General features: G+C 36.9%; 2 protein-coding genes across 3 annotated transcripts; one reads left to right on the forward strand and one right to left on the reverse strand.

Annotated features, from left to right (window-relative positions):
* Window positions 1-4,233: 4,233 nt before the first annotated feature.
* Window positions 4,234-5,358, reverse strand: LOC121970930 (NAC domain-containing protein 83-like). Of its 2 annotated transcripts, none has more exons than XM_042521956.1 (3): window positions 4,980-5,358; window positions 4,639-4,892; window positions 4,234-4,541 (listed from the first exon to the last, which is right to left on the reverse strand). In XM_042521956.1, exons 1-3 carry the CDS (start codon window positions 5,164-5,166, stop codon window positions 4,455-4,457), a joined length of 528 nt encoding a protein of 175 aa, XP_042377890.1. In that variant the 5' UTR covers window positions 5,167-5,358; the 3' UTR covers window positions 4,234-4,454. The 2 variants fall into 2 exon arrangements, with proteins under 2 accessions (XP_042377890.1, XP_042377888.1); XM_042521954.1 differs by having other exon boundaries at window positions 4,234-4,551; window positions 4,980-5,350.
* Window positions 5,359-7,136: 1,778 nt separating this feature from the next.
* Window positions 7,137-10,682, forward strand: LOC121970931 (membrane-anchored ubiquitin-fold protein 4-like). The gene is made up of 4 exons (XM_042521957.1): window positions 7,137-7,473; window positions 7,573-7,716; window positions 9,310-9,480; window positions 10,359-10,682. Exons 2-4 carry the CDS (start codon window positions 7,587-7,589, stop codon window positions 10,418-10,420), a joined length of 363 nt encoding a protein of 120 aa, XP_042377891.1. The 5' UTR covers window positions 7,137-7,473; window positions 7,573-7,586; the 3' UTR covers window positions 10,421-10,682.
* The last annotated feature ends 406 nt before the right edge of the window (window positions 10,683-11,088 follow it).

The following is an 11,088-nucleotide window of genomic DNA, read 5'->3' on the forward strand; positions in this document are numbered from 1 at the left end:
CTCCGCATAATCTGTTTGCTCTCAAACAAAAACCCAAGGAACCTTTGAAGCAGTATCTACAAAGGTTCAATCAGATGGTCATGGATGCTCTCTTGGTATTCCCAAGGTGCAGGTTAGCACTTTCTCACACTGTCTAATCGATGGAGACTTCTTCAGGTCTCTAGTGAAGAACCCCCAAGTTGGCTTTGACGGGTTGCAAGCCCATGCACTCAAATATGTTCCAGTTGAAAAAGCCTAATATGCAAAGAGAAAAGAAGTCGACTCCAACTCTCACCTCTACTCAGATAGACTGTAAAGCCCCTCTCATTCATTTGCGGAATCAAGAATTCACTAATTGGATAGAGGAAAAGGTTGTGCAGATCATGGAAGCGGCCCTGACTTCTACTTTCGAAGTCGATCAGGAACTTCCTGAGAGAGATCGCTATTGTGCCTACCATTAGTTTAACACTCACTCCATTCAAGACTATCACCAATATGCGAGGGAATTAAGACAATTGACTGGTCAATGAAAAATTAGTTGGAGTTGACCCAGTAAAAGAAGCTCTCCCGAGCCGTACAAGTGCTGAAAGACCTAATCCTAGTTCGGAAATGATGGTTTGACATTTTAGATACATGCCCAATTCCGCGGATGGAGTCCTTTTCTGAGCCTCTAAGTGTTGAACCGGAGGAATAACAAATGTGACATGGGTTTGGGTTTTATATTCACGCTACTTGCAAGTAAATAGCGAGGGCTCAACCCCCCGGGTGGAGTTGATTCTCTAATGGGCGTTGGGGGAATAATCTTAGTGGAAACCTTGGGCGGAGCACCATCTCACCCTAGTAAGATCCACAATCTTCGTGCCACGCGCCTCCAGTTTAGCCTCAACTAGCTTCACTAATCGGTTCAGAGGCGCCCTTAACATGGTAGCAGCTATACGAATCAACAAGCATTTAGTTAGATAACAAGACTTGTAAAAATGAATGGCCTTACCAAATGAAGTTGTCAGCAGCGTCAAGAGAAGACTCAACCCGAACATATGAAGCAACCCCTCCTTGAGTAGAGAGTTGCTATTGAACTTCAAATCCTGCAGCTTTTACGACGAACTGAAATATCCCCGCTCAAAGTGGTAATCTTTCAGAGTGGGAGGTATGAACACCTCAAATTACCAACAAGTTGGCCAAGACACGGGGCTAGGAGGCTTTACAACAAAAAATTGGGACTTCCAACCCTTGTGTGAAGTTAGGAGGCCTTTCAACAAGCTAAGCCCGGCTAGAAACGAAAAGAAGAATACTCCGTCTTTCATCTTCTTGAGATAAAAGAAAAAAATGGAAGATATGAGGAGAAAGGGGAATATGATACAGTCAGAAGAAGATTGCTATATCGATTAAGATGCAAAAAGAGTTAGGGTTAAGTTGTGATAACATAATGTGAAAATACTGTGACACTTTGGCAAAAAAGGTCGGGATAGGGAAACATAATCTACTCAAAAGGTGACCTTTGAAAAAGGTCACAAAACTAAGGAAGGATGATCTGACCGGTCATTACCATTAGGAAGCCTTATCAAATGGTCAGTCAGAATGCTATAGGTGGTCCTTAATCGATCTAAGGTTGCGTTGGTAAAGCTTGACTCAATATACCTATACCAAGGAGCAGAAGACGAATCCCCAACTATCGAGATGGACACTACCCAACTATGACACATGATCAAAAACTGATTGAAATAAAGAACGACAAGAAGGAAACAAGTGACTTACTGAACAAGAAGATGCAGAAAGCTTGAAGATGAGAAAGATGAAAAATAGTGGACTCAGAAGTAACAATTGTGTGATTAAGAGAAAAGCATCACTCTGCAACCTAATATGTCTCAGCGGGTTTGATTGAGATCGTCGAATCTATTCTATCTCACCAGTTAGATGAAATTTTGCCCTTTGGATTAATCACATGGATTAAATCAAATTTGAGTAATCATTACAGTGTAAATGACGTTTCGTATTACCTATCATGGGTCACATCACATTAATATGATGCAATCTCGAAGATACACTGGTGCATTCTAGGCTTGGAGATTAAGGCAAATCATGCATACACTGTATTTAAAGCGTAATGTCGGAGGTGTGCTTACGTTTAATACATAATCTTTTCGAAAATACGCAAGAGATGCGTCACATGGCTTGGGCAGTTAAGACTAGGGGGTGCAAATGAGTCAAACTGTTCGCAAGCCACTCGCGAGGGCTCGACCAAAGCTCAACTCAAGCTCAAAGTTGACCGAACTCAAGTCGAGCTTTAGCTAGCTCGTTTAATATTCAAACTGATCTCAAACCCATTTTATACCGGCTCGATGGCTCATCGAGCTTTATCGATCCAAGTTAATTCAGTATTCTAATATTTAAAATAATTACTATTTTTAAAAATAATAATAACTTGAGAAGGTATCTATGATTAGAAAGTTTTATTGGATTTGCTAATGGTCCAATGTTTGAATTACATTTTGTATAGTACCTTTTGTCATTTTAATTCAATTTTTCGAGCCGAGCTCGAATCCATGATTAGATAGCCGAGCTCAAGCTCAAATTCATAAACTTGCTTGAGCCAAGCTTCTTTAATTTTCTTGAACTTGAGCTGATCCAAGCTCAAGCTCATGATTAGATAGTCAAGCTTAAGCTCAACTTCACAAACTCGCTTGAGTCGAGTTTTTTTTAATTTTCTCGAGCTCGAACTGACCCAAACTTGATTCGGCCCACGTGCACCACTAGTCAAGACAGTAGGAATTGACCCATTTGGCCAAACTATCCTCTGGTTCCGAGCTCCTCCCAATAATGTCGCCATTTATTTCAGAAAAAGTGAATAACACAATAGATCTTAAAAACGTAGGAATCAACCGTCTCTCCATGAAAGAAATGAAAGAGAGCTCATTCCTACGGGCTTAGGTAAATGAACACTCATCCAAAAATTCTAAACATCTCCTTTCGTTCTTCTTGCTCCACTTCCGCTGACAAGTAGTTGTCTTGAACGTCAGAGCCATCATTTTAACCCTTTTTCTTACATCTTCTTCTATCACTACTAGATCTCCCCACTAATACTCATTATTACTAGGTGATTGGCGACCAAGACAGCTTCTAAACCTATTCGTAAACCTATTCATTGATAGTTCACTAGTTGACATTCACACGCAAGATCACACATAGTGCCTCAGTGGTCCAGAAGTTCAAATATGAGAGGCGTGCACTTACCGCTGCACCTCACCGTGCCTGGGGGATAGTCAAATCCACTACTGCACTTGGGTATGGTCGTTCATTGGGTGGCACAAAGAGATGTTCGATGAATTGTCTCAGATGAAGGTCTCCTGCATCACTGGAGTGATAGTAAGTAGTAGTCGACATTTGATCGACTTGCATTTCTGATTGAACCAGCCAAAAAAACTTGCTAGCTGACGGAGCTAGATTTGTACTTCTTACTCACAATAGATGGTGCATATCGAAGTTAATTAAGATGCTCTGTGCTCAATAGTCCAATATGTCTGCTGGAAGAGGGTCGCCCATTTCATTTTGAGATTGAGTTCCATCCAAATTCAACATGGTATCAAAGTTAGACTTCTCCCGAGTGACAGGTATTTTGAGATGAAATGAGCTTTATCCTAATTCAACCAAAGCTGCGGAAAGGACAGGAACACTGTTCAAATTCCAAAGCAATTAATGCAAAAGGCTGCTGCACAAATTTCCTGAGAGTTATTGTCCGTAAAGAGGAAAGTAAATCAGAGGTTGCTGTCTGCAACGATGATTCCAAAGCCAAACTCACAAGAAACTCTGGTCGGATGTACTCCTATTTTCCTGCCGTGGCAAGAACAATTACGGTTGTTTTACTCATTCTGAAGAACAATTGCAGTTGAGTACATATGTTATCCAACTCTAGTACTTTTTCAGTTGATTATTTTAGTTTCCTACAATGATTTTCCCCCCTGAAAATACGAACATACAAGCTTTCAGTTGAGTCGATCTTGGAAGCTTGAAGAATATAAAAGTTTGGAAATTAACATAATCTACTTTTTGTTTCAGAAATGATGTCATCTTTACTTGTGCATGATGAAACCATAATCTTGTGGAAAATATTCTTGTTTAGATTGTGTGCTTTGTCGATGGACCCGTAAAGCATATGCATCTTTTCCTCATCCACTGTTGTTTGTCAGCTGAGCTATTTCTTTCCTAAAAGCCAAAGGCATCTATCACAGACACAATGAATATATATAGCATTTCACATTTTCAAGATATCTAGTAAACTTAATTTCCCTAGAAAGATGAAGGATTTTACATAGAAATTTTAATTTTATTTCGATCGATAATGATACAGTAGATCTCCATGCTCTTTTGTCATGGAGTTTGACTTCATGTTCTTGCTGAGATAGCTTCCTCACCATCACTACTTCCATCAGAGAGCTCAGTGACACAACTAGAGTCCATGGAAGAGGAGAAAGATGGCCTTATTCCACCCTCTTCGTTATCATTCTCCATCTTGGCTGTTCTTTTCCTTCTAAAAATTCGACAGAGCACCCAATCGCCTTTCGAACCTGAAGAATCCTGCATTTCGATTATCAGAAATATTTCTTCCTCGGTTTCTTGTTCTTCAGAAGAAATAGTAAGATTTACAGGGAATTGAAAGCTCACATGAGTAGAGTGATTCCTTTGTGGAACATGACGGTACTCATGCATGATCCAATCAGTTCTAGTTTGCGGCCTTCCGCGGTAGAAGACCAAAACCTTCTTCATCCCCACCACCTGGTTGTGCCAAGAAGCCACCACTTGCTTCTCCTTCCCTTCAGCTTTCCAGTACCCCGATCTAGCACCTCGGTTCAATTGGCCATGGCCCAAAATTTTTGCATCTCTGCGAGTGAAGAAGTACATCACCTCTTTGCAACCACCTATGGAATTAAGCTGACAAGTGAGTCCTAAAAAATAAACAAACAAAAAACTCTTTTTTAATTAGAATTTCTAGGAGAGGAGCAAACCAGGAAGATCCCAGGGATCATAGTTCCTGAGGTTGATGATATCGGGGATGATCAAGGCAGGCAAGGGACAGGAGTGGATCTTCCTCTTAAGGTACTGAACCACAAGTTCTTCATCAGTAGGGCGGAACCTGAACCCAGGAGGCAGCCTTAACACACTGCCATGCCTTGCGAAAACCGTCTTATCCATGCTCCAACCAAAGAAATAACTCTCCTTGTGCTTGAATTTTGCAGGATTACTGAAGAGGAGGAGGTGTGTTTCAAAGTAGGGAGAGGAGGAGGAAGTTTTATAGCAAAAGGTGAGTAGTAAGGTGGCGTGATCAGGACTCAAAGGTTTGACGTATCGATACTACTAAGTGATCCAAGAATCTAGTACTAGGAAATGTCTATGGAGACATGAAGAAACATGGTAAAATCTTTTAACTCTATGGTTTGATACCTTTTAAGGAACTTTTCTTGGGTAAATTAACTGATGTCTATGGGTTTGTATCAATCGGTTGGGGGGGTTCGGTGTTCGAATTCATTTCTTATGTGTTGCTAGAACCAAAGATGAACTAGTGGAGGAAGCAAGGAGAGGAGCATGGCATGTGGGGGGGAGGCGATTTTCGGTAGTCCTCCAAATTCTCGAATGACCTTTAGGGAAGGGAAATTGAGCCAAATCGGGAGGTGGATCACATGTGATAGTGAAGTTTTATAAGCTTAAATGAGCGAGACACTATTAATTTGAACTTAAACATATTGAATTGTAGTATGCCTTTCACGATCATCTAAAATGTATTCATTTTTGTCATCCTTATAGATTCATATATATAAAGTATCATAATCTCACCGTAAAAAAGCGGGAAAAAGTGAATGTCTATTATCGGTTGCTAAGCACATGCCTCACCGACTCGTTAACTTAATGAAACATTCTAAAACTATTATTTGGGTGGTCCAATATGTAAGGCTCAAACTCAAAGTGGTAAAACATCATGCGCACCTTCAACTATGGTTCTAAAGCCTCAATCATGGAGCCATGCCACTCTTTCTAAAAGTTAGGGTTCCATCTTACCAAATGGGATTTACTTTTCTTCTTTCTTTTTTTGTATTCGCTTTCGATTTAGCATCTGATCTCATGGACATGTCGAAATTCCACTTGGAGGAGTCATGGGGAGTAGGATTCTAGCTAGAAAGGTTGAGCAAGGGAGATGTGCCATGTTGGGTGATAAACTAAAGTTGAACACAATATTAAGGCAATGGGATTGTGACTCGAGTTGCATTTGTCTTTGTGCTTGTTTATTATGATCACAAGCAACTTAGAATTTTGGAAGAATTTCGTTTGAGTTAATAAGATAGTTGTCATGGATGTGATAACTCAATTAAATTATTGTGTGTGGTGTGATTTTAAATTATTGCGAAAATGAAAGAAATAAAATAGAAAAAATACAAGGTTGTAGTTGCATAATAATATGCCTTTTAATCCCATTTATTTTTATATATTTTATATTTCCATTTTTTGTTCTTTACAAATAAGTTCTTTTTCTTATTCTTTCAACTTCTTGAGACTTTTTATGTATTCATTTTCTAATTTTGAATAGTTTAATTTAATATAGTAGTTTTATTTAAAATTGTATATAAATTTAAGTGGTTCAAAATTCACATGTTTCTAAGAACCTCTCGAGTTATTCCATCCGCTTATTTTTAATTTTTTTTGGGGGCAAGTTTAGATTTGTATAATAATTTTATTTAAAATTGCTATATAGATCTAAAATTATCAAATTTGTACTTTTAATAAAATAAAAAAATTAAGGGTAAAATGATAATTTCCTTTATAAAATCATATCAATGTTTTTTTATTTCCTTTATAAAGATTTTTTAAATCCGATTAAAAAACTCAAATAATCAGATATTCTCCTTATTTTTGTCAGACGTCCAACATCTTAGCTATCGAGTCATGAATATCTGGATGATAATCTGGATGTTCTATCATGACACTATACCCCGAAACTATTTAATTATCTATAGAGATATGTATAAAGATGGATATCCTGAAGATGGAGATGGGTATAGAATAGATGAAAATGAGAACAGAAGATATTAAATCCGATCTAAATTCTACTAATTTCTATCCCTATTTTGCACCAATAATTTTTTTTAATTTATTATTTTAATAATCTAAATATTAACTGCTTCAACCGATTAATCTTGAAGATAGCCCCAATGATTTTATTGAATATTCCCAATGTATTATTGTGGAGAGTTGATTGATATGATCACATCGTCTGTTCCTGTTATTCCTTCTTCCTTTTCGTCTGTTCTGTTCTTTCGCTCCCTCTGCCTCCTGTTGCAATCTTTGGATCGAATGCTGCTGCTGGAACCCTTGCCCTAGCGATTCTTCGAGCGCTTCGCGGGATCGCTCTTGCAAAGTCTTCCTTTTTTTTATCGGCTCTTCAGTTCTCTCCCTCGGTTTGCTTTGGCTTCTCGATCTCACCGCCCCTGCTGGATTCCGTCGCGAAAGGTTTGTTTTTTCTTCTCGTCGGTTTGATTTTGTGGAGTTCGTATTTGGTTGACGGATTTTACGATCGATGTCTTTGATGGGTTCTTCATGTGGTGTTAGATCGGGGAGAGCAAATGCAAGAAGAGGATCTGATCGAGCTCAAGTTCCGGCTGTATGATGGATCGGACATCGGTCCTATTCGATACTCGTCTTCTTCCACTGTCGCGATGCTCAAAGAAAGGATAATCTCCGAGTGGCCTCGTGGTAGGAGTCTCACTTTCTCGTCTTACATTCTTGTCAAATTAATATCTTTTTTTTCTTCTTGTTTCTTTCTGATGCTAGACGAATGAAACTTCTTTTCATTTCCATTGCTCAAGAACCTTTTGATTTTTTTTTTAAAAAATCCTTACTTTGTTAGTTTCCTCGTGGCATCTTGTTATTCTCCAGAATTCAGCTTTGACAACTTTATGTTTGGATTTGTGGTACTCCTTTAACGTTACCGATCTTAGTGGATTAACTCCGTTTAACATTGTTGCTCTTTGCCTTGCAATGCCCTTTCTTATTAGTAAAGTTTCAATCGTTTTCTCAAATTTGTGTGAGCAATCCAACAAGTCAACCAGAAAACATTTGTTCTCTGCCACAGTACCTCTGACGATCTTGGAATTCAGGTAGTGGAAAGTAGTTTGGAGCACTATGAAGTTGTGAAACCTCAAGGGGAAATGTTAAAAGTTTGATCCCGATCAACTTTTCCCATTTTACTTGCAATTATATCTTCTTCGTTTTTTTCCCATTGTTGTTATTTTTTACATGGTTTTTATCACTTTGTTTAAAGTATTTTAACAGTATACCATGAAGCTTTGCCTTTGCGCTGCCTCTCAATGCATTGATCTAACGATGAATTAATTTCAACACATTTCAATATTTTATAATACTTGCCTTCAATATTTGTATATTTTCTGATTTTCTGATTTTTTTTTAAATTTTTTCTTGACTCATTTTGTGTGATGCAATCTGTGCCTGGTCAGTACTTGTCTTTAATCATTATCATAGTGCATTGGCATTTTTCTCTTTTTGTTTGATCCACATTACAATCTTTTCTAGCAACTGTACTATCCATGTGAGGATGTATGTGATTGACTAGCAATGGTGTTGAATCTAGGACTGCAATGGATATTGTTGATAACCACCTTTTTCTTCTAGATGTTAGTTAGTGTCAATTATAGTAGTGTGGTAACAAAGAACATAGTAGTGGGATAGCATTCGGGAACTCTTATGATAGGACCTTGTTGTAGTTCATTGCGGTGCAGTTTTGATACATATTTAATTATTTATTCTTTTGACATTGTAGTTATTAGTGTTGATCTTTTCTTCTTAGGCAGAAGAAGTCTCTTGCACAATCAGCAAGAGATACAACGTGCTGCTTGTTTTTTACTATCAAGTCATTTACTTTAGTAAGGAAAAATACTTCTTTGTGGAAGTAACCCTAACTTTGAATTTTTTTTGGGTATTACTGAAAATGAATCATCTAACATTTGGAACTAAAAAACAAAATGGTAGTAATAATAATATAATTAGAATAGAAGTTTGCACTGAATCCATTTCATGCAAGTTGTTCAAAGGTTCGTAGTTATTTATTTCAGATGATCACTGGGAGTCTCTATACATGCACTATTCAGGTGTGTTTTTCTTCTATTCGATATTATTCCTCTTGTCCATTTATGTTCTTATATATGCCCTTCATGTTATTATGGCTCTATGTTTACATGATTTTTTTGGTGATTTTGATTTTTGTACATGTTAGTCTTTGGCTGTGCCAAGCCTACCGTTTAACTTAGTTTTGATTGCTGTTTTCTGTAGACAAGAAGATTGCACCAAAAGTTGCTAATGATGTTAAACTAATCAGTGCTGGCAAAGTATTGGAGAATGGAACAACAATTGCCCAATGCAGATCACCTTTTGGTGAGCTCCCTGCAGGGGTTATCACGATGCATGTCGTTGTGCAACCTACATTGACTAAAACAAAAACAGGCAAGTTGGAATAGTTCATACCGTGAGCTTCCTTTTGTTTTCATGCATTATTAACTTTTAATTGAGAAACAGCAGGTTGGTTCTAGCACTATGAAGAACTTACATTTCTTCTGTTTTCATGCATTTGTATCTTATAATTGAGCGACAGCAGGTTGGTTCTCTAGCACTGTGAAGAACTTAGATTAATTCTATCTGGAGAAACTTCAATTCAACATATTCTTAAGCATCACTTGACAAATCATTTATCATAATTCCAATACACAGGTTTTTGTTAACATTCTGATCTCACTCCCATACGACTAGTTTGGTTGAAAATAATGAACAATAGTATTGGATGGTTTTCAATGGTTGAAATCAAGAGAGTAAGCTATAAAGGAATAGTTTCAACGATTGAAACTAAAGAATTCAACCACATCAAAAGTGTCCTTCCATTCAATCATAACGATTTAATTTAAACCTCTTTATTACAAATTTGAGAGGGATAAAATAATGCTATATTAGTAGAAAAGAACTGTTACACTAGAATTGGATGTATAAGAGAGACACTCTCTGTCATCAACCAAGACATTCCACAAGATGTATTTTATCACGATCAATCACTAGTCATTGACCTCCTAACATTGAGGTTCTAATTACTTAGATGGCAGATATGAGAGAGAGCAATAAAAGACTTAAAATTAGATATGGAGCATTTGTTGTTGTCATTTTTAGTCTTCATCCGATCTTCCATCCAAGTGATCAAATCCTCCTAAGGAAGCTTATGTACAGCATCTATTATTTCACTCTTATCCTAACTACTTGAATCTGCCTACTTGCTAGTACTCTTCTAATATATCTAACCCCTCAGATGATTCTTTTTCTTATTGTTTCCTCTTCAGAAAAGAAGGTCGACGAGTTGCCAAAGAAGAAAACTTGCTCTTGCTCCTGCTCTATATTGTAGGGCAATAAGATAGACGACAATGGTTCTATCCATCAGCGATAGTATGATCTACCATGTTGTTCGATGGTGATAGCATTTCCCAGCACAGTGAGTTTTGTTAGAGGAAGCTGTCATCCTGTTTTGTGTTTTAGCCAAAATTTGAGTTTGAGTTGGTTCATGGCATGGGAAGAGAGTGCCTTGTAGCAGTCTTATCATACTCTGCAATTTTTCTTAGACATGTTTTGTATAATTTGATTGCATTGATTGCAAATTCATAAGATAATACTGATGGTGTCTCAGCTCTATCTTCTATCTATTATATGTAAAAAGAGAGATTCAAACAAATTGTATGATTTTTTTTTTAAGTTGAGAAATTATACCACCAAAAGGTTGAATAATTATAATAATGTGTTTCTATTATTATTTTCCAGAAAATTTTCATGCCATACTATTGTTTAAATATACAATGATTGAAATTATTATAATATGAAGTATTTTGGTTAAAATTATTTTAAAATAATTTTAATTAAAATTCTTTAGTGATGGTTAAATCTTTTCTATATTATAATAATATTTAAATATTTTTAATCACATTAGAATAATTTTAATTAATATGGAAATAATTTTAACTAATAGTAGAGTAGTTTTAATAAAGCTTCATTGTAATAGTTTTAGTAAATCTATTATAA

This window comes from Zingiber officinale, chromosome 4A (genome assembly GCF_018446385.1).
Source record: "Zingiber officinale cultivar Zhangliang chromosome 4A, Zo_v1.1, whole genome shotgun sequence".
NCBI lineage: Eukaryota > Viridiplantae > Streptophyta > Magnoliopsida > Zingiberales > Zingiberaceae > Zingiber > Zingiber officinale.

Excerpts from the sequence above, each read along its gene's own strand:
- LOC121970931 (XM_042521957.1), top strand. The coding sequence starts at position 7,587 with ATGCAAGAAGAGGATCTGATCGAGCTCAAGTTCCGGCTGTATGATGGA. Across the intron at positions 7,717-9,309 it reads AATCTCCGAGTGGCCTCGTG|ACAAGAAGATTGCACCAAAA; the intron begins GTAGGAGTCTCA and ends TGTTTTCTGTAG. Across the intron at positions 9,481-10,358 it reads ATTGACTAAAACAAAAACAG|AAAAGAAGGTCGACGAGTTG; the intron begins GCAAGTTGGAAT and ends TTTCCTCTTCAG.
- LOC121970930 (XM_042521954.1), bottom strand. The coding sequence starts at position 5,166 with ATGGATAAGACGGTTTTCGCAAGGCATGGCAGTGTGTTAAGGCTGCCT. Across the intron at positions 4,893-4,979 it reads TGATCCCTGGGATCTTCCTG|GTGGTTGCAAAGAGGTGATG; the intron begins GTTTGCTCCTCT and ends TTAATTCCATAG. Across the intron at positions 4,552-4,638 it reads AAAGGAATCACTCTACTCAT|GATTCTTCAGGTTCGAAAGG; the intron begins GTGAGCTTTCAA and ends ATCGAAATGCAG.